Source organism: Paramormyrops kingsleyae, chromosome 3 (assembly GCF_048594095.1).
Source record: "Paramormyrops kingsleyae isolate MSU_618 chromosome 3, PKINGS_0.4, whole genome shotgun sequence".
NCBI classification, from domain to species: domain Eukaryota; kingdom Metazoa; phylum Chordata; class Actinopteri; order Osteoglossiformes; family Mormyridae; genus Paramormyrops; species Paramormyrops kingsleyae.
This window is the reverse complement of record NC_132799.1, coordinates 12,662,130-12,688,645: the sequence shown is the minus strand read 5'-3', so window position 1 is coordinate 12,688,645 and position 26,516 is coordinate 12,662,130. Positions and strand designations below refer to the sequence as shown.

General features: G+C 46.9%; 2 protein-coding genes across 12 annotated transcripts; one reads left to right on the top strand and one right to left on the bottom strand.

The window, feature by feature from the left end:
- Positions 1 to 110: 110 nt before the first annotated feature.
- On the top strand, positions 111 to 13,045 carry arhgap22a (Rho GTPase activating protein 22a). 4 transcript variants are annotated; one of them, XR_002839778.2, is made up of 11 exons: positions 111 to 433; positions 3,223 to 3,407; positions 4,615 to 4,702; positions 7,494 to 7,598; positions 7,886 to 8,093; positions 8,323 to 8,455; positions 9,054 to 9,127; positions 10,312 to 10,433; positions 10,557 to 11,385; positions 12,003 to 12,289; positions 12,421 to 13,045. XR_002839778.2 is itself a non-coding variant. In XM_023824155.2 (10 exons), the coding sequence occupies exons 1-10, from the start codon at positions 385 to 387 to the stop codon at positions 12,223 to 12,225; spliced, it is 2,016 nt and encodes a 671-aa protein (XP_023679923.2). In that variant the 5' UTR covers positions 111 to 384; the 3' UTR covers positions 12,226 to 13,045. The 4 variants fall into 4 exon arrangements, 3 of the variants coding, with proteins under 3 accessions (XP_023679923.2, XP_023679927.2, XP_023679924.2); XM_023824155.2 differs by having other exon boundaries at positions 12,003 to 13,045; XM_023824159.2 differs by lacking the exon at positions 12,421 to 13,045 and having other exon boundaries at positions 10,557 to 11,389; positions 12,003 to 12,126.
- A 492-nt stretch (positions 13,046 to 13,537) lies between these two features.
- On the bottom strand, positions 13,538 to 25,451 carry mapk8a (mitogen-activated protein kinase 8a). 8 transcript variants are annotated; one of them, XM_023824162.2, is made up of 13 exons: positions 25,294 to 25,450; positions 24,746 to 24,837; positions 21,265 to 21,444; positions 20,854 to 20,983; positions 20,307 to 20,365; positions 19,740 to 19,878; positions 19,083 to 19,248; positions 18,117 to 18,188; positions 17,570 to 17,752; positions 17,216 to 17,340; positions 17,003 to 17,066; positions 16,629 to 16,706; positions 13,538 to 15,951 (listed from the first exon to the last, which is right to left on the bottom strand). In XM_023824162.2, the coding sequence occupies exons 3-13, from the start codon at positions 21,384 to 21,386 to the stop codon at positions 15,806 to 15,808; spliced, it is 1,284 nt and encodes a 427-aa protein (XP_023679930.1). In that variant the 5' UTR covers positions 21,387 to 21,444; positions 24,746 to 24,837; positions 25,294 to 25,450; the 3' UTR covers positions 13,538 to 15,805. The 8 variants fall into 8 exon arrangements, with proteins under 8 accessions (XP_023679930.1, XP_023679928.1, XP_023679932.1 ...); XM_023824160.2 differs by lacking the exon at positions 25,294 to 25,450 and adding an exon at positions 25,106 to 25,275; XM_023824164.2 differs by lacking the exon at positions 25,294 to 25,450 and adding an exon at positions 25,106 to 25,275 and having other exon boundaries at positions 21,265 to 21,410.
- Positions 25,452 to 26,516: the final 1,065 nt, after the last annotated feature.

The window sequence follows — 26,516 nt, the reverse complement described above, 5'->3', positions numbered from 1 at the left end:
GCCGTTTTCACTTCTGTGTTGCCGCCTTTCAGTTCCTGGTATTTTCTTGGTCTGAAATCTGGGATGGGCTCTGGCCTCTGTGTTCAGCTTCTCTAAGGGAAGCGGTCATTTTGGCGTCACCACCGGGGGAAGTTTTCCGAGAAAGGGACACAGCGCCTACACGCGTGGCCACGCTGCCCCTGGACTGGCTTAACGGAGAGGTTGCCTTCGGCCTCGGCGCGCCTGGCAGTCCATGTGGCGGCGTCGCACACGATTCCTTAGACTGGACCCTCTCCGGTCCAGAGCATGCACACACTTCTGCTTTTCCTTTCACCAGTTTCACTCCATCTTTCCTCCGTGCACCCCCTGATGTTCTGATGCACCGGACAGGCACCGAGCAGCGTGATGAACCGTTCCAGGAGCCTGATGGGAGGGAGACAGCACAACCCCCCAGGTACCAGCACACGCCGCTCTCACGCCGTTATTCACGCTCAGTGTCATTCTTTCTCCTGTTACCACCATGTGACAGCATTGGTGATCAGCATTAAGCGGCGCACCAGCAGCACGACTAAACGTCAGCCACCGGTCACTAAACATGCGCTAATATTGTGTTAATGATGTTTTAGGAAACAGCTAAGAATTTGCTATAAACATTTTTTTTAATTGGATGTGATGTGGGGAACAGCGAGAGTGACGAGTAAATGATTAGCTAGTGCATAATTAGGTTGAATGAAATGAAGCTACTAGAGTCCAGAGATCCCCCCTCCCCCCACCCTGTGTGACCCTGACCAGGATAAACGGGTAAAGGATGGATAGATGGATGGATGCAGGGATGGAATGCAGCTCCAGACCAGTCAGACTGCTGACATTGCTGATACAGTGGCTGTACTAGCGATACACAGGAAGGGGGCCAGGGAGGGAAGGGCCGATGGCTGCTTTGATAGAGAGAGAGACGAATGGGAGAGAGGGAGGGAGAGGACACACACAGGGACACAGATATGCAGGGTCAATTAAGAAGGGGGGGAGGGGGGAGAGCTGAGGGAGAAGGCAGAAGTGGCTCCGTTCCCCTGAGTTATGGATGGTGGTCACCCTGCATTGAATGCCTGCCTGAGAGCGCAGGGGCTCAGCTGTGGGGAGATGAATAATGCAGCAGAGGGGGGGCCTGCGGGGCCGGGGAGGCGGGGCCTGCAGGGCTGGGCCGGCGGCGCACAGGCAGAGCGGCGAACGAGCGGAGGGCAGCGAGACGGGATGGCGGCGTGCGGGGCCGCACTGTGAGGGAGCGATGCTGAGCCCCCGGATCAGGCAGACCCGGAGAGGTAAGCGCTCAGAGAGGTCACCCCCCCGGGGGCCGGGGGCTGCCGGCACTCTCAACGTCGCTTCAGGCATCATCCACTGCATACGCATGATATTTGCAGTGTGACAGCAGTCTGCATGCGATTCCACGTGTCATCCTGAATCATTCATATTGCGGTGCGTGACTTCTTTGCGAGACACCCCTGCATGATGCATGTGTCTAAGGTCTCATCAATACCTCAGTGCCAAGGGAGGGCAGTCTTACTGTCTATGATCCCTAGTTCTACCTATTGAAAGGATTATTTTCTGTTTTAATGGACTTCTGGCAGATTATACTGATGAATATGGACTTGCATTTTAATTGAAATTCCATACCTGCCACACCATTTTTCCCCAGAACAGGGCTAGTAAGAATATGAAATCCATGTGCCGTAATCCACGTTTCCATCAGAGGCACACAGATGGGTGTGTCAGTGGGTGGGTCTCTCACAGAGGGTCTCACCCCAAAAACCTGTCCTGGAGAGAAAGATCATTGCTTTAGCAAAACCGCTAACCAGCCCTAACAGAGGTGTCCTACCTGAAACCCTTGACTGGCATTGTGATTCTGCCTGGCTGAGAATATTGCAGTGGCACAATGTGAGTCTGAGTTTAGAGCAAATCTCTACACTGCATTACAGCTGCAAAGACAGGATTCTGTTTTCTGCATTGTTGGCTCTGAGCTGTGTACAAATGTGGGAATATGTATTAAAGAAGTGTTTGTAGAGATGAAATGTATGAAATGTAGAGGCTGGACCAGAAAGTGACGGCTGCATCCAGAGGACAAGGGAAAAAGCTGCTGGCCTCCCTGAAATTGCTGTGCTGTGCACTGGACTGCATGAAGCCAGCTCGGACAGACTGGTCTTTATCAATGTGGACTTCAGTTATGCAGTTGAGTACAGGGTGTAGACTTTGTGGCAAAAGCAGATTTTTCTGCAACTTTAAGCTGGCATCAGCAAATGTCAAAAGGCTTATTCTTCTCTTCCACCATAGATGCTTCTAGAAGCAGCGGGAGCTGCGCACACATTTTATTCACGTTCCTCTTTCACTCTCAACATCGACAACAAAATCTTTTCTCTAAAACGGAAAACCGTTGAGCTGTGCATGGAGCGTCAGGTCACCAAAGCAGGCACCTGCTGTGTACAGTCCTGACAGCCCCTGAATGCTGTGCATTACAGAAATGGCTTGACGTGGCTGATAATAGCTACAAGTCCTCCATGCAATCAACACCCGTGTGAGCGATCTCACTGACGTATATTAATCGCTCAGCTTTTCTGGGTAACCAGGCTGCTCATGCTTCATTTTTCCCGCATAAATGCTGGTCAGACCCGCACCTTTTGAGTCACGCCACATTTCATCTCAGATAGTAAACAGTCAGGGTGGCAGTTCATCACAGGCTGAATAAGTGGTAATCGTGACTCTGCAATAAAGAAGGACAACTGAGAAGCCCCGGAGAGAGGCCTTCACCTGCCATGAGCACGGGGAACAGGAAAGCCATCACAGGTCTCCTTCTGTGTCCTTAGACATAACAGCTATCGAATGTTCTGAGTGATGCTGTCTGATAGCTCATCCCTGGCAGGACTTTTGGTGCCCTGAAGAAGCTCTGTTTGGGACATCTTTTGTAGCGCTGTACGCTCTCGCTTTTTACACGCCTGGAGTCTTAAAAGCACAAGCTGAGCATGTAGTTTTTTAAGGGGGCCTGATAGGCAGGACGGCCTTAAACTGAAAATGGATGGGTAAACTGAAATCTAAAAGGAGAATTTTGAGTATTTCTGCCATGGTGCACAGAATAATGGATTCCTGAATATGGGCTGTAGAGCAGAGTGATGCAGGGAAGGCACGCCTACCTGTCATGGCAGCCAAATGCCTTTGCGGGATGCAGACTGAGGTCGTGGTGTGTGTGTGTGTCTCCAGCCAGGTCCAAGAGCATGGTGATGGGGGAGATGTCCCGCGGCCCCGCCAGCCTCCAGGAGAGGGTTCTGAAGGCCGGCTGGCTCAAGAAGCAGCGCAGCATCATGAAGAACTGGCAGCCCCGCTGGTTCGTGTTATGGCCCGACCGACTCTGCTTCTACAAGAATGAGGAGGAGACCAAACCGCAGGTGAGCTTCTAGCATTCCCCGTGTCCTGACCTCTGTGGGGGAAAACAGCCACTGGTGATATTCAAGGCAGATAGATTATCAATGGCAGGAAGCACGGGCAATATTTAATACTCCTGCCCCAGAAAACCTGAATGCTGGCACTTCCTCATACAAATTCCCGAGTGGGAGTATTAAAGTATATCTATCTACGTATCTGGGCCATCTGCAGAGCAGCGAGGCTAAACTAGAGGTGGAAAGTTTGGGTCCAGAAATTACAAATCCAGACCAAGATTTTGTTCCAACCAACCAGTTGAGTTTTCTGTGACTGTGACTCATTATGCTCAACTGGTTGGTTGGAACAAAATCTTGGTCTGGATTTGTACTTTCACGACCCGAACTTTCCACCTCTGGTCTAAACAACATGTAAAGTCCCTCAGAGATCCTCAGAAAAGATGTGCCAAAGCCTCACCTTCCTCCAGGGCCCTCTCAGGGTCTGCACTATACAAGTACCCTGTTGCCATGGTGAAATATGGGGGAAGGGGTGTGTATAAGACTGCTCACATAGCTAATGAAGCAGCACTGACCACACCCCTGAGCTGCATATAAATAAATATGAAGTCTCCCAGCCCTGGGGCTGGCAGTGGACATTCAGGGCACGGTGGAGCTGCCTTTCTAATCAGCATTCCCAGAACATCTGCTCAGTGTGCTTTGCATCAAAGCCATTCCGGCACAGGACTCAGCAATTCCTGATACGTTTTGCCCATTACAGCTAATGTTGCCGGGACCTGGGGTGTCATGGCTGCCCAGCCGGCCCACTTCCCCCCAGGCTTCAGCTCCCCCGGTAGCTTCTGAGTGTAGGTTTGCCTGGATGAGCAGATGGCTGGTTTGCTAGGTGGAGCCGGACTCTCAGCTTTATGAGCTCTTGACAGCTGAGCCAAGAGACGCGTACAGCATGCAAACAAGGCAGCACAACGGAGCAGCCCAGCCCCTCCATAATAGCATTAAAAGCACTTCACACATACAACCACAGAGGGCACTAATGATGTATTTTGCTATGTTGGTGCTACTTTTGTCTATTAGAAGTATTGTTGCACTTTCACAAAAGAAGCACAGTGCATCTGAGATCGCCAATGAAGATTCCCTTAGATCTGTCACACAGAAGCATGTGGAGTTCATGCTGTACTACTGTCCCACACATTTTATCACCTTCACTACTTCCTTTCCACAGGGCAGCATTCAGCTCCAGGGCAGTCATGTGACAGAGCTCTCAGCCAATCCTGAGGAACCAGGCCGCCACCTATTTGAGATCATTCCAGGTAAGCCGGTCTAACAGCTGTGCATTTCCAGCTGCCTTAAAGCACATTCTGCAAGCTTTACTTGCACGTTCCTACGCTGCTCAGCTCCACAGTGAAACATGTTACAAATTATCTCCATTTGTAAAAGAAGGTAAAAAGAATCCAGGCCAAGTCTCAGTATCCATTTCATCATACAAACAGAAATGAGACTTGGCTCACTGGAGCATAAAAACATGGCTTTTAATGTCAATGGCTGGACATATATTAAAACAATCCAGGTCAGAAAGGGTGGGGAGCTGAAGCCTTCGCTTCTCTCAAGCAGCCCACACAGGGGCACCTGCTAAGTACCATTAAACACCGAATGACACGATGCTCCAGTCAGCATCCTTTACTCTATAAAAGGACAAAATAACGACTGGAGGCACTGGCCACTGCGATCACAGAGGTCATTCATTTCACTCGGAGTGTCTCCTTGGACCCAAACCTTGAGAATTCCTGGATTTAAATTTTTTAGAGCACTAAGACGATCGAAGCATTCAATTAGTCTCCTTCCCATAAAAATCTGCGAGATGGGGCCTAATAAACAATGCTAAATGGACATTGGACATCCCCCAAAACCCGGCATTGTGCGCCAAGGTGCCTGCAGCAAAGCCAGGAAGAAAAGAGCCCTGATAACACACAGATCCATAAGCTTGAAGTAATCCTAGACGTTCTTCTACTTAGCTCTCACAGGCCTACAAGGTGCATATCAGACAGATGCATATCTATTATGATATATATATATATATATAATATTATTTTTATTCCAAGTGAATGTCCAGTTCTACAGCCAAATAAGGGGACAGAAGCAGGAACTCGAACCTGTGGCCTTTGGAGTGCTAATCGACTGCAGTACCTGCTTTTATAAGATCAACTCCAGCCTTCTGTTACCGGGAATCCTGAGGAATTCGGAAGTATTTACAAAAATATTCCTCATGTGTACCAAAGGGACAGCTACGCCAATCAATGTATTTAAAACATGACCACAGTACTGAGAAACATGGAACAGTCTACCATCACCTCTAGGCATAAGAATAGACCAGACCTGCGATAACAATGGTGTCTGAAGGTGATGAAACACGGCAAATTTTTGAGCAATGTTGCCAGCAACTGGGTGAGGCAAAGGGCAACTCATATGGATCTGGATGATTGCGAATAGTTGCCCACTGCCGATTCTAATTTTTCAAATAGAAATTTGTTGCCTAATATCAATGGGAAAGTGCCTGAGCAACACTGGTCAGCAGAATTGCTCTCTGTATGATCATAGCACCCTCAAATTAATAGGGTAGGAAGTCAATCAGTGGATGACTGCCATGTTGTGGCAGGTATCGTGCCTGCTCACTCATTTCAGATACACCCTTAGTGATTTTCTTCTGGACTCGACACTGGAAAAGACTGACAAAAAAACCTTTAAAAGTAACAATTAATCACTCTCTGGAGCACTTCAATCTACTATGCATTTAACAAGGATGAAAACACGTGATGGAGAGACTGTCGTCTGATGAAATGTCACAGCTGCTATTGACCTCTCTTCCCAGTTCAAGCATTTCTTGTAATGTTGACCATCTGCTAATAGATTATTTCTCAATCCGGTCCTCGAGGACCTCAAGACAGTCCATGTTTTTGCTCCCTCCCAGCTCCCTGTCAGACGGTCTGGGAGTCCCAGACGATGGGTGGGAAACACTGCCCTAATACAGCAGTTGATTATGTGACATGCTATGCAGTTTACCAAAGAGCTAGTGAAAAGGCCAATTAACTAAAGGGTTAGGGTTGGCTCAGAGACCCCCATAATGTACATTCTTCCATTTACAGCTAGCGTAAGGGTTTCTGCAAACTGCAGGTGCAGGCATCAGTGCGCTGTTTCGCCTCGTCATTGCACACTGACCAGTTGCTGAAGATTACTAAATCTATGCCATTTGTACAATGAAGGCGGACACCCCCCCAGTCTCAGAGTGGCCACTCTGCCTGTCCATTGCATCCATATCACTGCTGACTAAGCCAATGACTGCAAAGTTTGATAAAGCCCCAAGTCTGCAGTGGCTCAACCAATAGCCAATCAGAAGTCCATCAATACGATAAAGGGGTTTAATGAAGGAAGGAAGGAATGCCAGTGATGCCATTTTGTACTTATTACATTAGAAGAGAGAGCTTTGTGCTAAGCAAGCAGAGAAGATAAGCAGCCTGCCAAAGAGATGGGTTTCCCTCCCAAAATATCAGCATAGCATTAATTTATACTGCACTGCTAAAGGGTCTGCATGCACTCAGCCACTCTCTTACCAACCTATTAATCTGTAAGAACTTTAACTACAAATATGACATGTAGGAACCTGAAATTCAACTGTCTACAGAGAGCTGGGTCAAATGTTACCAGGATGTTTTATTCTAAACTGCTAAAACATACATATAAACATAAGAATGTTACCAGGGCAGGCTGCTAAACGTATGTGGTCTGTGCTGTTAGCGGGACAGGTGACTAACTGTATGTGGTCTGTGCTGTTATCGCAGCAGGCAGCAAATGTATACGTAGCCTGTGCTGTTAGCAGGGCAGGCTACTAAACGTATGTGGTCTGTGCTGTTAGCGGGGCAGGAGACAAACCGTATGTGGTCTGTGCTGTTAGCGGGGCAGGAGGCAAACCGTATGTGGTCTGTGCTGTTAGCGGGGCAGGCGGAAAATCACATGTGGTCTGTGCTGTTAGCGGGGCAGGCGGAAAATCACATGTGGTCTGTGCTGTTAGCGGGGCAGGCTGCTAAATGTATGTGGTCTGTGCTGCAGGCGGAGCTACCGACGAGGCCTTGCTGCTCATGGCCATCTCTCACACTGACATGGAGGACTGGGTGAAGGCCATCCGCCGTGCCATCTGGGCCCCCTTTGGAGGAGGTATAACCACCCCAACAGGCACACGCACACATTGTGTATTATGACACATCATGCATTGCACACTATATGGGACACTAGCTGATAATGGGTGTGACCTCCAGTGTAGATCTCAAACCCAGAGAGTAAAAATAACTGGTTAAAAGGGGGTCTTGATCCTACTTAGATAAAAATAACTAGTATAAGAGGAGGTCCTACTCAGGTTAAAATAACTGGTCAAATGGGGTCTGGGTCCTACTCGTTTCAAGTTCTCCTTCATGTGAGACCCTGAAGCACATGTGTCTCCACAGGAATCTTCGGCCAGCAGCTGGAGGACACAGTGCTGTACGAGAGACGTTTTGGGCCGCGGCAGGCCCCTCTGCTGGTGGAGCAGTGTGTGGACTTCATCCTGGAGCACGGCCTGAGGGAGGAGGGGCTGTTCCGCATGCCCGGCCAGGCCAATCTGGTGAAGGAGCTGCAGGATTCGTTCCACTGCGGGGACAAGCCCCACTTTGACAGGTTCACAGACCATCTGACACAACTGCACCATTGTCATTGACTCCAAAGGCCTTCAGAATCCTGTCCACACAAGGGCTACTTTATTTGCAAATTAAGTATGCATTTATTACCCAGGGTACTTAACAGGCCAAATATTACAATTAGATGCACCAGTACTCACCAGAATAACATGAAACACACAATTTGGTATCTTTGCTCGAACTCTGTCGGCTTTTAACTGTTCTTGCAGAAACACTGATGTCCACACAGTGGCATCTCTGCTAAAGCTATATCTGCGAGAGCTGCCTGAGCCTGTAGTCCCCTTCGCCAAATACGAGGACTTCCTCACGTGCGCTCAGATGCTGGCCAAAGACGAGGAGATGGTGAGTAGGGTTCTGTGCATGTGCATCTCCAAACTTTGTAATCTTCATGTTCTTGGGGGGGGGAGGTCTGCCTGTCAATTTCTTTCTAGTGTCTGACTCTGACAGAGCAGAACAGGGCATGTAGCGGACACAACCAAGATTGAAAAGCCCGGACTGTGTACAATCAGTGTGTATCACCAGTCTGGGGACTGTAAGCAGGACATCTGGGTTGTATCTATATAGCCAGGAAGCAAAGAGTCAGGTTTGTAGTGTTCCCATCAGAGGAGCATGGGTATTATGGCATATATGGGGAGCATTTAATACAGCCCCCACTCTGAAAAATCAACTACACCCCTCCCCCCCTGGCAGATTCTGTTTACCATTGAACCAACCCAAAATGCCAACCCAAGCAGGGGGCCCAGAATTTCTAGCCATGGATTCTTATGTAGGCAGAGAAAAATAAGAACAGAAATAAATCTGACGTAAACCTGAACATGTAAGTGGCTAGCAAGGTGGTCCGTTGTGAAATAATATCCTGCCAAACAAAAGCTACACTTTCTGCCATGACCTACAGGAAGGAGATCCTCATTGAAAATATCATTTTTGTCTTTCCTTCAAGGGGATACAGGAGCTAGCAAAGCAGGTGAAGACCCTGCCCCAAGTCAATTTCAACCTCCTGAAATACATCTGCAGGTAACCTCATTTCCCAGTCCTGTAATAAACATCAAAGCAGAGTTTTTCAGTCCCCGCAAAGCACAAGGTAACCAGCTTATGAGTTTCAATCCTGACACCAATCAGCATTTTGTACCCGTTACTGTCATTCTGTTATTCAGAAGTAAGTCACATGACATTGCATATTTGAAGGTACTTAAAGATCAGAGGGTGCTAATCACAGCCTCAGACGTCACAGCTTTTTACCCTGACAACATTAAAGTCTGTATAATAAAGATAACAAATATAAATCACATGTGCACAACCAACAAAGATAAAAGAAAAAGTCAAATTACATTTACAATCCCTAACTGGTAGGTATCTGATGTACTTTAATATCTGGGCATCTCAAGAGCCTTTCTGTCTCTTTCTTGACAGAGCTGGCCTTCATTAAAAGCTTACATTATTAAATTTAGCAAGCGGGTACAATAACACAGCAAGCTCACCTGCTGGATTAAAACTTAAAGAATGATCCCCTGTCTATTTAATCACTACATTACAAATAAGACCAGCTAAAATTTAATGTGTTAGTAACCAACTAGGAACCCTTACAAATCTGCTGCTTTGCAATGCCTCCGCAATGGCAAGTTTACATTCAGACAACTCAGCTCACACAATCGATCCAGTAATGGTAATTTCATTGGTTTTATACAGAATATATTACTAAAGCAGTTTAAGATTACCACAGCAAGGACACTCTGGGGGAGGTTAACCCTTATATGACCAGGTACGTGTATGTTAAAAGCCCCCGTAATTAAAATACATTCCCTATAATACATAGACATTTGTACAGTTAGAGGAGTTGCCCAGAGCGTAGCGCAGGGTGGTTTGATGTGATTGTAAATGTATTATCCCTTTACTGATATAGTAAAATGCTTAACTTTATTCTGTGAAAGTTATGAAACAGTATGAAAATGAGTGTTGCCTTAGGTGCAGTTAAAGTTTAAAGGCATTTAAAAACTCGCAATTCTGTAAAAAGTTGGCACTTCCTCAACGACAATTGAACTGGGAGCTGTCATCTAGGCATCTAGACATGACCTTTAAATCGTCTTTAAAAGTTCCACCGGCGCAGTTCCCCCTGGTGTTGAAGCTGGGTTATTTCACGGCTGTGTCAATCTGCGTAATTACGAACTGATTTAACTTCTGTGGCATAACTTTCTTTCCAGGTTCCTCGATGAAGTTCAGTCACATTCAAGTGAAAATAAAATGAGTGTTCAGAACCTGGCAACAGTGTTTGGACCCAATATTCTAAGGCCTAAAATGGAGGACCCTGTGACGATAATGGAAAGTATGTTTTGGTAGTGGATAGGCTGAACAATTAATTTTGTATGTACCTGTAACATATGGTTCTGGGCTGAACATGGATAGGTGGTGAGGGACAGTCTGTGTTGATGCAGCTTTTCCCCTTCAGGCACTTCCCAGGTGCAGCACCTGATGACTGTATTGATCAGAGAACACGATCGGCTGTTTGCGGTGGCCCACGTGGAGCCCCCTATTGATCCAAGGGAGACCACGCTCAACAGCCAGCGTGGCATGGTGGGCTGGATCTCCGATGAGGAATTCTCTTCCACAAGCAGGATTGCCTGCCCAACAGAGGACTTGTGCAGCAGCGCCCCCTGTCTGGATGCCAGCACGACCGTATCATGTATACGGGCACCTCAGGGGAAGGCAGAGGCTAGCATCAGCCCCAGCAAGCAGGCCAAGTCTCTGCCCGCCTTTAAGTGCCCCTTTCGGGCCCATGGGAAGCTGGGAGGCTCTTCTGTAGATATCCCCAGTCTGTCAGGTAGCAGCTGGTTGATGAATGGACTACCGTTGCGGCGAGGCCACCAGCGCACGTCATCGGGGGGGTACATGAAGGATCTGGGGCCGTTGCACAGGCTGTCTACCTATGACAATGTGGCCCCCAGCAGCTTGAGCGTGCCAAGTGTCGCTACTGAGGCCTGGAATGTCCATTCTGCATCCAAGCCCAGCCAAAAACGATCATTCAACCCTGACTTGGAAAGCAACGTAGGGCCGGGGAAAGGGCTGCCAGGACAGGCTGAGAAGGTTCCAATGGAATCGGGGGATGGCTGCAGGGACGTGGGTCCCTCTACCGAGAGCATCTGCAGCACCGAGGGCGGCAGCGAGGGCGCCAGGCCTGCGGAGCCCAATAGCAACTCACAGACACTGATGAGCAAAGTGACAGAGCTGAAGGAGGAACTGAGGCAGCAGAGGGTGGCCTATGGCAGCAGAATCAGGAAGTAGGTGTGCATGGGGAGCGGTCTGTGTGCCACTTTCAGGCCCCAACACAAATTAAGGTCAGGGAGACTTCATGTCAGGCAAAGGAAACGAAGGCAGGCTGCTCTGAGATTCATAATATACAGACCAGGGTTGGGGCCATTCCGCAATGCATTGATCAATTCCAGTCCAAATCAGGAAATGGAACTGGAGTTGGAACTTAAATCTCCCTGAAATTCAAATTCAACTCCAATTCTGTTCCCCGTAGTTTTTTTCCCAATGCCAGCTCCAGTCCCATCATTCCAGGAGCATCTGTATATCAGGTCCAGTTAGGAGTTACCCATTTTCAGAAAAGAATGATGGGATAAATTAATGTTATTATTTTATTATTATTTATTAAGGAGGTCTTCTCTGTGGCATCATCCACATCTGCAAATACAGTGCCCTCCACAAATCTAAAACTGTGGAGTACTCAGACTCAAATGAAAAAAAAATTTTGTCATTGCCCCAAACATGGAGAGCACTGTATGGAACACATAATGGATCATGTTATCACCTTAAAATGGCTTGCTATTAACCCTCCACAACATTAAGGGGCAGGAGCCACTAGCCATTGGTTACTGGTGGGCTGTGTTTGCAGGCTGGAGGCCTCCGTCACTGCCCTGGGCACCCAGGTGGAGAAGCTGCAGGAGGAGTTGGACCAGGAGCGCAAGAAGCACCAGATGCTGGAGATCAAGTTGCGGAATGCAGAGCGTGCCCACGAGGATGCGGAGACGCGCAACCGCCTCCTGCAGAAGGAGATGGAGGAATTCTTCTCCACACTGGGAGATCTGACTCTGCAGGCAAAGGCCGGAAAAATGTAGAGTCAGAGCAGGGTGCTTGCAGATGCAGCCATGGTTTGGTAAACCATCTACTCGCATTCAAAGTGTAAGACGGCTTCTTCGAACTGCCCTGGGAGAGCCACACCATAACTGCTGTTGTTCGTTCTGTTGGGGATTCGTTAAACGGTGGAAGCTGGCAGAGATCTCAATTAACCACACCCTCAATGTGCCTTTTAGGGTCACTGCACGGGACAGGAAACAGTCTGAACAGAATGGACATTCATTTACAGTTCACCTTGGCCCACTCAGAAAAGCCATGCGATTCAAACCCAGGTACCAAGATAATGAAATGAAGATCTCGTAGTTTTTCATGACAGAGCTCTCTCTGCCAGCTGTCACTCAAACACACCTACACAGTACTCTGCTTTTGTTAATGAAGAGTTAATTAAATGACCCCCATATTAGCCCTCCTACAGAAGACAGTCAGAGGTCACACATCACAGCTAGCTGGCTGTTAAAAGTGCTTCCTGACATGATTCTTAAAGTACGGGCAGTCCAGGAATCTAAGCGGCCCACAAATCTCATTTTGCAAAGTCTAAACTCTGAGCCAACACTCTTAAATGGCAAGCACATGTCTTGTAGGTTAAACAATATCACTTGAGATAGAAACAGCCTGATGTACTTGTTTAGGCGTATTCAAAGCATCCCATTATCATGCCAGAACAATGCAATCGCTCATGTAGGTGCCAGTTTTCTTTGTATTATTTGTCCGTTTATTTGTATGGTTAACAAAACCTGACACACTATTTCAAATCGTTCTAAATTAAGGAATAAATGCCTTTACTGTCATGTGACAACTAAATTTGTCGTCATGCTTACTATATGTTTAGCTGGAAAATTTTTTCACATTTTCCCCAAAATAAAATGATTTGCGTACAGAGAAAAATGACACTATACACATGAACACAACCCACAAGCGTACAAAACCGTCTGTGGCCAACTGCATTTCCTCCGATGCTCATGTTCACAATGTCACAGACAGATGGAGGGCTAAGACAGACACATGATGTCAGTTTCCCAGTTTATTGTTTTAAAGTTAAAGTTGGCATAATTAGACTCCAGTGGACACACTGACAGTAGTGCCCACTCTCACCACCCCCCCCCCCAATGTGCGATAGAGAAACCCAGGACCACGCTCTCCTGTCGAGTTGCATGGCTGCCCTGATTAACATACATTACAGACCAGCATGTTCCTGTGCCTTTGCTCAATATGGTCGCACATGTAGCCAGTCCCACCTGGGCAGACGCGGAGGAGACAAAGCTGGTTATAGCACAACAATGGTGCCCAGCCATAGAAAATCAGTTTAGTTTATTAAAAAAAAACAAAAAAAAAAAAACAATGTGGATTGACAGTACCAAACATTTTCGACATATACATGGCAAAGTCCACCACATGCTACACACATAAGTACGTAGAGGGTATTGCACATGAACAGTAGAAAAACAAACAAAAAAAAAAATACATGAAGTTTTTGTACTCATCAGTGAAGTACACAATGTACAATAGCAGAAGTATCCTAATATTGACAATTGTACAATTTCAAATAAATAAATAACGAAATCCTTTATTTCACATTTGTTTTCTCTAGCGAATGTGGGCAGCTGAGTTTATGCAGGGACTCAGAGTAATTTAGTGTGAGGTAGTTCATCAAAGTCTATTTTTAAATGTGATCCAACACCCCCTAATGCAGTGGGGAGGCAGAGCTCTGACTGCACCAGAAGGGGGCTCCAAATCAGTCACGAAAATAAGAGCACTTAAACACAAAATCCGTGAGGAGTCCACCCTTTTCAGAGGTACCCCGGGTCACAGACCAGACACACATGCCAAACGTGTACGATATTGTGCTCTGACACACAGATCTGCTCCAATCGGTTCTCCCTCAGCCGTCCAACACAGCTTTAACACAACACAATCTGACATGTATCAGGGGATTTGAGAAAAGTCGTCATACTTCAAAAAGAAAATTACTTTGATGAAAAACCTGACCAAACTGCCCATGGTATCTTAAAAATAACTTTTAAAAATGCTCCATGACATTTTGAAGTGTCCCTTTCTCAGATTACCTTTCCCAACCTTTGGGTTCGTCGAAGCAGTAAAAAAATAGATTTGTACTAGCCGCCCTAAAATGTGAGGGAATAGCGGGAAAATAAAACAGCCATTCACAAATTCAGACACAAATTCTCACAAAGCAAATTCTTGTCTCCTAGTCATTCAGGAATGAACGTGCAGCAGCTGCAGGCACTTTTCCCTTTAGTAAGTAAAACAAGCCACTTTGAAAGGATGCCGTTACTGCGTTGGCTTCTCATATCGTACAGCTTCAGCTCCTCCAGTCCGGAGCTTTTTGTTCGCCGTAAAGCAAATCAACACGCAAAGAGCGCAGAAGTGAAGCTGCAACCACTCACAGGTCCAGTGTTTCATTAAATGAATCAAATAAAGCACTAAAAGTGACACATAACTGTACTGAAACTCAGTTAAAACGCTACTTTAATACATACTTGAGCCACCATGATACTGTTATAAAACCAGCTAACAGGATTTCTTTGCCAGACTCCCACGCAAAACACTGGAACCTCAGGATCCAAACCTACGATCTGGCCTGTTACCAGGCAACGCAATAGCTAACGAACCAGCAACCGTCGTCACCCTCTGTTACACCTGAAGTTTATTTACAGGTGGCTGCCACCAGCAACTCCCAGCTATACAGCTTGCCACAGTGACACTCGTCCGTATGGAGCCAAACAGCGCAGAGACGTGGGAAGCACAACCCTAACCCCAATACATCTTTGATGTTACTGTAACACTTCTCCCTGGTTACCTGCAAAACTTACAGCTGTCAAGAACTATCACCAAATCCTACTGGATGAGCACACTGTGCAGAAAAGGATGAGGCAGCAAAGGTTCCTCAGAGATGATCTATAACAAAAAATGTATCAAAATGCTGCGTCTTAAACTGAAAGCGTCATACAAAGTAGGCTAATTAGACAGTCCCATGCTGGATGCTTCAAAAATGCAAAGTGGACCGTGCCTTTGAAAATCCACTGGCTGAGAAGGAGCCCGGAAGACCGTTTTTACAGCCTTTTAAGGAAAAGCAAAAATCACTCAGGCTGGAAAGGAGACAGGTCACAGCAAAGAAAAGAAAAGTTTCAAAACATTTCCACCATAAAACCTAAACCAGTGTTTCCCAATCAGATCCTTAGGGACCCGCAGACAGTCCGTGTTTTTGCAAAAATGTGGACTTTCTGGCAGGGAGCCGAAAGGGAGCAAAAACATGGACCATCTGTGGGTCCCTGATGATTGAGTCGGGAAACACTGTACTAAACTGATCATTCTGCAATCATATGGCAAAATGGTATTGCTGTAGCTTAAAAAGAAGTACTAATTGATCATAGTTAAAATTAAGCAGACACTTTAGTGTTTTTTTTTTTTTAATATATATATGTTCTCAAATTCCTGCTAGGGGATAAAATACGTGCCATGATTATTTACAGTCAAAAAACCCCAAAAAGAAGCCAAAGCATCCTAGAGACTGGCCAAGGGAACAGGGAGATGCAGGTCAGGAGGTCATCTGCAGCAGCCCAGCGTGCCAGCTGAGGTCTCCAGGCTGCTGTCCGTGTCAGAGGCCATGGTGGGGTCGGTGGACATGGAGGACACGTCGTTGACGGAGGAGCACGAGGATGGGTTCTGGGAGCCGCCCATCACGGCTGCACCTGTGCTATGAGAAGCAGAGCATTACCATCAGAAGACTGACCCAGTGTGGGACACCATCCACCCCACTGCCCCACATCACCCCCACCAGGCAGGAAAGCACTTGGCCCAGTAATAAGAAAAAGGACTGAATTTGTACCAGAACATTCCTCTTCCACAACATCTAAGTTTCTGAAATGCACAATGATACAGAGCCCACTCATCGTCACGTCTGCACATATGCAGGCAGTTATAATTATATGAATGACATTTTAAAAACCTTTTGACTGAGTGTGTTTGTGCAGATCCATCCCCTGAAAACATCAATATTAATGAGCCTCTGGGAGCCATAAGCCGTAAGAGGGCGTACTTGATTGGCTGTGACTGAGTGATAACGGCCTGGGGGCCGGAGGAGCCATGGGGGCCTGAGGAAGGAGTCCCATTAGCCAGCCCTTTTGTGGGGGGGGGGGGAGATCTTAAGCGCCCGATAACAGCATGGGAATCAGCTGTGCCCTGCTACATTATTCATACGCACACACACATACACACAGATTCCGAGAACAAACAGCCATGCTTTCAAGTTCCAGCATCCATGTTATCACCATTCAGCGTCAATACAACCGGAAGAGTCTATACACACACACAGAGGCACCATCTGTCACACACTGACAAACAGGGAACAGCCCCCTTTGTAACTAACCTAGGGAAGCTGGCTGGCCACGGATCACCCCATTTTTCGTCCTCTCCTCCCACTCCAGGACCTCCTTGTATATGAGCTCTAAAATGAGACAGAAGGAGTAAGGAAAAGCGGTGAGAAGCAGAGTGAGAAGCGGATGATGTGGATGGTATTGGAGCCTTCGGGTGCGCCGTGACATTTGTCACGTGAGAATAAGCAATATTCATCCTTCTAATTTAAGCTCTAAAAAAGTCAGCAGTCATTATCACGGTATAGGCCTACGGGATGAGCTCATCTGGCTCACTGGGCGTAAGCGATACGGAGACATGTCCATCGCGCACACAGGCCCAGCCTCGAGTTACATGCGGCGTGCCATTGGCCGGCCGGGGTCACGCTACCTTTCCATTCATCCACTGTGTGCTCCCGCTCGTCCAGCTGCTTGTCTGTGATCAGCGGCGGGGGCTATGGGAGGGGCAGAGGAACAAGGGTGAGACTGGAAGCTACGGACAGCCCTCAGAAAGTGAGAGTGTAAGGGGTGTCGCGAAAAGGAACACAGTGCCCCCACCCCCCCCATGTTCATGGTTCAACCCATGCTGCATTTTATCACTTACCCCTTCCACCTCAGTGGGATCGTACCACACGTTGATATAGGGGTGCTGCAGGGCCTCGTCCACAGAGATGCGCTTTGATGCATCAATCACCAGCATTTTCGACAGCAGGTCCCTGGCCTGGCTCGCTGCAAGATAAAATCAGAGGCTACCACAACCTTGCCAACCATAAATATTTATCATTACACAAAAGCATATTCATGCAGTCCATCTGGACGACATGGTCGGTGATGTTGGTAAATGAGTATCCGGTCTCAGTGTTCCTCAGTTGTAGCCCACGTTTCATTAACAGAAACACATGGACAGGACCAGGGCACAGCATGACCCAGATTACTTCTAGGAAAGCAGAGATCTCACCCTTCAGCTTGCTGTGTTCGGAGTCGGCCGGGAAGAGCACGTCGGGGAAGAGCTTCTCGAAGCTGTATCCGGCGTAGCGAGGTCTGTTCTCCACATAGGTGCGCACAGACTGATTCAGCTTCATCAGGAAGTCCTGTGACGGTGTGCCCAGCTGCTCAATGACCTTGTTCCACTGGTCGATGTCTGATGGGATGCATTTAAGGACGACACAGCCTTCGTGGAGCGGCCCACACAAACTCTGACACAAAGTGTGGGCAACGTGATCCATCCAGAGCCTCCGACACTTTAGCTATACACAATCCTGCAGAGGGACCAACCTTACCCAGCATTCCAAGCACACCACTAATCAAACAGCAACCAGAAAAGACAATAGAGACTCTGGTCTGGATGGGTCTGTATGCTGGTCAGTGAGGGGACAAGTACACTAGAGAGGCAGGCAGTGTGTACAACTCTGATGATGAGGCATGACGCCAGCATGGCAAGAAGCAATGGTATCCAAGGGAACATCCAAACACACACATGATGAATGGAGTACAGGTAAGGATACGATCCGTACCGGGAAACAACACACTACCTCTGACCATTTCAGCCATGATGCAGCCAACAGACCAGACATCAACTGAAAAAATGAAGGACATAAAATTAACATGCAGAACACACAAGCGAAAATGAAAAGAACTGATAAACGGTGACGCACCAATGTATGGTGAATAGAGGGGACGGGGTGGGGGGGGGTGGGGACATGCAGGACAGAGCCAGCGAGTGCGGCTCAGAGGCCCGTCCACATTCAGAACACATGGACTGAAACAGTTAAACCTTCGAGCAAGCTAAGCTGCTTATAAAGCATTTACACACTTACGGCATTCCATCATGTCTCGGAATGGTGGCGACTCAGGGGACAAAGCTGAGTACAATATTCGGACATAACCAGTGAGGATACGAGAAAACCACCTTTCTATGAACTGAAACCCACCTTCAAACCACCAGTTACTACTGCGGACATAGCTGAATTAAAATGACACCGACGTGGAACACGGGCCATCTGTGTTCCGCCCATTCGGAGTGCAAAGGCGCTTTGGACAGCTGAGGCCCAGCTGATCACAGGCAGCAGCACAAGGATACAGTCCCGTCCCGGGAAGAGGATTTTGTGGCGAACCATTTCTGCCATAATGCACCCCACAGACCAAATGTCCACTAAGAGCGCGTGGCACAGACAGGAGGAGAGAACAACAGCAGAGCAGTGAGTGAGCAGGTTGGACTCAGGAAAGGAGCTGGCCAGCACCCTCACATGTGTACGTGCGCACTGCAGGCCAGGCCAGCTTCGGGATCAGACACGGCACGCATACGTGCAGGGAAGTCTCCATGAGAAAATGCGTCACGTGACCCATAGCACAAAGATTTAATTCCGCTAATAACTTGTGTTTCTCTAATACTGATCATCAACTCCAGTTGCAGAGTGTTCCAGGGTCTCTATGACATCAGTACATCAGTGTGGAAACAGGAAGTCACTCACCATTTGCCTGGTACCCCATCCCCAGGATGACCTCGGGAGCCCGATAGTAGCGCGTCACCACGTAGGGCGTCATCAGCAGACCCGTGGCCGCCGTCCGGGCCAGACCGAAGTCCAGGATCTTCAGGGTGCAGTCGGATTTCACTACGATGTTACTTGGTTTCAGATCCTGTGGGTGGACAGGAAGAAGGTCGCAGTGAAAACCCAACCCACAAGTCATATTAAAAGCCTAAAAACCTATGGGGCAGTGAGTGGCTCAGTCTCTGTGCCCGTGATCGGGCCGGTTTGAGCCTTGGCCTCAGCAGAACGGTCACAAATCTGGGGCCCTTGAGCAAGGCCCTTAACACTGCAGCTCCAGGGGTGCCACACATTGGCTGACCCTGTGCTGTGACCCCCAAGCTAAGGAAAGCAAGATGGAGGAGGCGAAAAGAAGGATTACAGAATACCTGTATTTGTGCAAATGGCACATAAAGCATTTAACATTATTTATCAGCACAGTCTATCAGGCTCTGAACTACTTCTCCCAATTAATACCAATGCTTTGAAAAAGAAATCTTCCTTTCATCATGAGAAGGTAAAAAAGGTTAAATTATGGTGTAATTGAATTTCAAACATATCAAGGGGAGGCCTGTCCAACAGGGATGTGGAGAGGAGTCTCACCCTGTGGATGATCCCAGCAGAGTGCAGGTGCTTGATCCCACACAGCATCTGGTAGAGCAGGTAGGACAGGCGCTCGTGGTCCAGCTCCATCTGGATCACCTGACACAGGTTGGCGTCCATCAGCTCCATCACCAGGTACCTGTGAACAGACATGGGGAGATCAAAGACAGTGGCTCAGCACCTGAGGTGACCCAACACTCATATCCTCATGTCACAATCTCATGGCTGGTCCTGCTGCTGCTTCACTGTCCAGCAAGTTCTCAAAAAAAAAAAATGAGAACTGAGAACTGGGCCACAGCCCCAGACCACAGAACCACTGGGGGAATTCAGCTAGCAGCTACACCAAGGCGCACTTCGCAATTGTCTGTCTGAATAATAATCTTTATGTCATCAATTAAATGTTAAATCCATATTCATATTAATGTCATATACCATATGTCTTACCTTCAATGCACTGACACTATAACACAGACAACATGGGTTATGCTACTCCTAAGCAGTATTAAATCACAGTCACACCACAAGTACTATGAAAAAAAAAACATGTATTTAAGAACAAATACTCACACATCCTGGAATTCATCAAGTGTTTTTTGAGGAGTAAATACATTTAACAGGCCAATAATCTGTGGAGATAAGAAATGAAATATATGTTATAACTTTGACCATTTACACATTTCTTAACACATCCTACAGTAAAGTGTGGAATACAGGTAACACTGACATCACCAAATGGATGGATCTGCAAAGCAATTATAGAAGAACATTCCTACTCCTTAAAGGCATCTGCGTACCCCAAAAAACGGCTGCCTACCCTGGACTGACACAGAGTGAGGGGTGAGATTCACCTTCCTCACTCATAGAATGACCATTTGTAGTTAATAGTAAACAGCAGGGAAGGGGCTTTGGTAAGGTGACCTCACCCCTTGCTTTAGGTGACCTATTAGCAGCTTCCATGCAATCTACCACAGGATGTCCACCAGGACCTGTAGCGGTTTGAGTCACACCAGACACCCATTCATAGTGGTATTATTAACACCCATACAAGACTGAGCACTGGTCGTACTCAGGGCCTCGCATGGATCCATGGGCCGGTCCAGCACTGTGAACTTACGTTTTTATGGTTCACGCATTTCATAAGCACCAGCTCCCTGTAAGCTCGCTTAGCATGTGTCTGGTTCTGAAAGGGCCGGCTGAGCTTCTTGATGGCCACGTTTCGCTCGAGGCAGTGGTCATAAGCGGAGCTGAAAGTGAAGTGAAACAAAGCAAAATTAGAACAAGTTTGGGGGCAGAACACTAGCCTAGGACCACAAGAACACTAGCCAAACGCCAAAGCACAGCAAAGATCACCACGCAATGCTCAACCAAGGACACCAGCCAACAAACAAGCCTAACCCTGTCTCCCATTGTGTTCAGTAACTCTCAAACTGCTAAATGTGCAGCCGTTTGGAATACTAGGAGCTACAAAGGAACCTCCATGCATGGGCTGAAAATGACCTACTGTACTGACAGCCAACAGACTTACCAGACGATTCCCTGTGCACCTGAGCCAATGGGCCTTAAGTTCTGGTAGCGCTTGAGAACAGTGAATGTGGAATCGCCAACATCCAAACTGTAGAACTCCTTCTCCCGCTTGTTTTTGTTCATGGTTCAATCTTGGGAAGCTGAATTCTGGGCATTCAACAAAAATTTCTCTTCTCAACACCTACAACTCAAGACACAAAAAATATTAGCCTTCTCACCCAAAATCGTTATTACATACAGAGATTTAATGTACACTACAGACACTGAACAATATTTTCACAAGGAGGGAGACTTTAAGCTGTCAGAGACAGCCTCCATAAAGGAATTCAATCCCAAACATCCATTTATATATGACAGCCATACCTTTACTGAGTAACAGAGGGCAAATATGGTAGAATCAGTCCTTACTTTTACTTCAGTTATTCCAAAGAGCAGATCAACATGAGGTCTTTCCAACAGCTAAAACCATTGGTTTCTGTACAAAACATTATCCTTAACAGGAGAATGCTATAGTCAAAAACATGCTGTGCCATCCACCAAGGAGGTACTATACACCCAATACATTTACACATGTTCGTTGTCCAAACTAAGATAAATTGGCAAAAGACTAATTTACTAAAAAGTAAGTTAAATGCTTAGAGGTTTAATATCAATCGAGTCTGACAAGCACCCTGAAGTACAGTGCTGATGTCAGCCCTTCTTGCTAAAGGCTGATTTATACTTCTGAGTACCTGCAGACAGCCCTGAATTCACACAGGTACACACAGGCACACTGAGACGCATGCACACAATCACAGGTTTGGGGAATCTCTAATCCCGACTTTAACCCCTACCCAGCCCATTGCAGTCACAGATCTTTGTGGGGACCTGAAAAATGGTCCCCACAATGTCAAAAAAACAGATTTTTATCACATTGTGGGGAACATTTGGACCCAACAATGTAACATAAACATAATTCACACACACAGATGAACGTACACCCGCACACACTCCATTTTCCTTCCTCAGAAGTCCAATAACTGAACTAAAGCGCAGACACCACAGAGCTCTATCTATTCAGTGCCCTGCTTTCACCAGACCATTCTCTCCTGACAGTATCTGAGACCCCAAACGACACCAGACATCCAAAATGCCATTAGCACTTCTACAGCCAGAACAGAATGCCACATACAAAGAGGCAAGCTGACCCACTGCCATGCCTGGTAATGACAAAAAAAAGCCCACACTAGCACAGAAGTGAGCCAGCGGTTTGGCCGGCTGGTAGCTTGGTGGGGGGTGGCCGTAAACTCTCAAGGGCCCTCCTGCAAGCAGCTCCATCCTTAACAATATTCGTCCGCATTCTGCCGCATTAGCGTTGTGCCAAGCTGCTGAAATGCAAACCTCGTGTTCAGAGCCTAAGAAAGCAAACACCCAGCCGTTTTCAGCTGACCCGCTCAGCCACAGCTCAGCCACACACATATTTCCGTGGGCTTGTTTACATGAGAAAACAATTAGCTTGCACAAAACAAGCTGGCATTCAGCAGCTGATTAATGAGCGATATTACTCCCGACAAAATATCCCAGAGTAAATAAGCAGACTAAGCAAACGATGGTATCACAGCGAGTGACAGGCGCTCCCTGATTGGTCAACTCTTCTGACACACCAGTTGGTCCATTCCCCCCAACACCGCCAGTGGAACTACCATCTCATTTCTCGAGCCTCTAAGACTTTCCAAACATCCAAACCCAGTGGCTGACTCAAGGAGCCACGAGGGTCCCATAAAGCATACCACACACTGTGCCCTGAATCCTGTTCACGGCTGCAGGAGAATGAGGCCTGCCAGAGCAAAAGATGCATAAAAGGCCAAGGTCTCCACTTTCAGGGTGGATACAGTAAGACAGGTGTCTGACAGGAGGGGGCACTGACAGTTGCACAGGCTCAGGCTGGCACCACACACAGAAATGATGCCAGTAGCATTTATAGTCACACTAGGAAGCTGTTTCAGTAGATATCAGCTTACCTGTGCCAAACGACGACCAATATGAACCATTTTGAAGAAATCAGCGACATCATCAATTATTCAAGAACCATAAAAGGTTTTCTGCCCAAACCCAAGGGCAGAGACCCAGAGCACCAGACAGATTCACCTTACTTGGGTTCATTCCTTAGACCAGCATCAGAAACAGGCCTTGACTACCCATAAGTCAGTGCAACCATTTACAACAGAAATACACAGACTTTCAGTCTGACTGCAGTTGAAATGCTTAATAATTCAAAACACCTAATTCATACGTTTAAGAGAAACATTCCAAAATCCAAACATTTCCAGAGTAAATTCCTACCTAGAAACACAGCTGCCAGACTTGGTGTGATTACTGCCATATAAACACTTAAGTGGGTACATTATTCAACTACCAAAGGATATAATGAAAAGAAGCAAGTTGCATGGCCTAAATTCTAAAATATATCATAAAAAAAAGAATAAGAAATAAAATACTGATTACATTTTACTTTCCAATTCCAATGAAGAATACTTACAAGTTATTTAAAACTCAGCCCACAAAATAAGTCTGAAATTTGGGTAAAATGTAAGACAAGCATGTCAGTGAAGGTAGACTTTGGGGACTTCAAAGTAACCATGGAGATTCTAATGTGCTTTATATGAAGCCTGTCTGCATGCCTTTACTTTTAAAATCCTCAACACAAAAACCTTACTAAGTAACTAAGTGATCCATCAGACAGGTCCTTAACCATATTGGCTTAATAAAATTACATAATCAGCCATACACTTATATATTTCTTAAAGGTAATCTGGATAGCTGTGCCCTCGCCCGTCAACTGGGAAATTATGTAGAGCCTCCACATAAACTGTTATTCTTACTGTTCGCTACCGCAAAAGCCACAGACACGTGGTTTGTGAAGTGATAAATAGACGTCAAGCACAAGTGCTAGTTAATGTACGCACAGTTAAAGGTGTGACACTGTCTGGGTTGCTGGGTCTAGGAAGAACCGTCTGCAGAACCAACCATATATACAGACCTGTATGACTCAAACAGCTACCATACATAGCCAGACACACAATGACTCAAACTGCTACAATACTGACCGTATACACACAAGCACAAGCCAGATACAGTACTGACCGTATATACACAGGCACGAAACCTGGAGGCAGATACAGTACTGACCGTAAATACACAAGCACAAGACTTGGAGACAGATACAGTACTGACCGTATAATCACAGGCACGAGACTTGGAGACACAGACAGATACAGTACTGACCGTATATACACAGGCACGAGACTTGGGAGACAGAAACAGTACTGGCCGTATGTAAACAGGCACGAGACATTAAGCCAGATATAGTAGTGGCCGTATGTACACTTGCACGAGACTTGGAGCCAGATACAATACTATCACTACATAAACACACATGTACGACTCGGCCACATTACTGACCACAGACACACAAAAGAACATGAGAAAGATATAGTACTGACCGTACATACACCGTCACGTGTGTTTCAGGCATCCAGAATACCGACACCAAATAGACAGACAGCGTATGTCTCAGACGACTGCAGTGCCGACGCTACATAAACACGCAAGACACTAAGCGTAAGGGTTCACATACAGTACACAATGAGTGTCGTCGGGTTTGTCACGGTGAAATGCTATTACAAATATTAGCCCCACAGCCGAGGGCCATACAGTCTACTTCAATAACAAGTTTAGCCAGCTTCATAGCTGGCTGTTGTATCCCAAAACCAACTCGAAAGGTTACCGATAGCTAGCTAGCTAACTGGCTATTATTTGCAAAGGAATCCTCGAAAATATATAAACGGTAGCTTCATAATCACCCTAGATATGCTCCGAGTGCGCGGAGGCAGACAGTGGAAAAAGACGGGCTGACAATGCCTGCATGTTAAGGCGTGAACAGCAGAACCTCGTCCGTCTGTCAGAAAAGCCGGAGATACGATCCGCCGTCAGCCCGCCCTCCTACGCGACAAACAATGGCGCGTCCGCCAAGACGCCGCGACGCACTTACCGCCGCGACGCTCCACGGCCGTCCCAGTGTCCGCCACACGCGGCTTCCGCTGCAGCTTCCCAAGGCGTACAGTAGGACATGCGGCAGCGTCCCTGCGCTCCGTGCGCCGGCATCGGGCCCCACTGGCGCCTCACGTCACACGCCCGCTGCGCGTCCACGGCAGCGCGCGCCCCCGACACCGAGCCGGGCATCCGCGGCGTCTCAGGTGTCCTGCAATATGTCTGTACCGACAATAATTCTATTTAAGCTCATGGGTCTGGATGGGAATATAATGTTATAAATATAGTAGGATAATAATACTCCACATGAGATAAACATAATATATAGTTTATTAATATATTCGTTGGAAGATTATTAGTACCTTAATATCGGTATTTGAATGCTACAATAGTAAATTTAAATTGTAAATTCTCGGAAAATGTTACATACACATAAACAGGTATTCACACATGGAACTTTCCCAACGGAGGACGTAGTAACAGTGAATGACAGGTTACCGAGAAGTAGAGTAAACCGATTACTTATTCATTTTAAATTTGTGGGTATTTGTTGTGTCGGGACTGTAACTGTCCAAGAAACGGGACACGAACAACGGAGAACCAGAGACAAAGTCCTGGTATCGGGGTGACACTGCTGAGATGAGGCAGCAGGGGGCAGCGCTTAGATCGTTTATAATTGGCTAGTGGAGAGCTGAGATACCAGCCGGATGCACCAGAACGCCCAGAACGGGAGATTGCTGGGATAATGCTAAAATGAAGCAGCAGGGGGCAGAGTTCAGATTATTTATGACGCCGTTGGAGAGCTGAGGTAGAAGCCGGCTGCAGCAGAACGAGAGATAGCGGGATAGTGCTGAGACAAGGCAGAGTTATTTGTACAATTATGCCCTAACTAAATATATACCACTGCCTTCATGTTCGCTTCTTTGTAGGTCAGGCTATTCTGTTACTCACCATTACACAAAATCTAATTTCTTGGTTTACTTCGTCATGCAATACTTTAATGAAAAAGTCCACAGTACCATTAGAGTATGCTGTGGCAACTTTTTATTTGGAATGATAATTCAGATCAGTTTTCTGGTTCCTCTTTCTGCCGTCATTGTACTTTCTGTGTTATCTTTGGAAGTATGGTCTTGTATATACACCAATTGCAGCTGTGTTCTGCTATTTTCACATTATGTGAGTTGACACAAGAATTTCTGTCCCAGCTGTAGCAGTCAGCAGAAA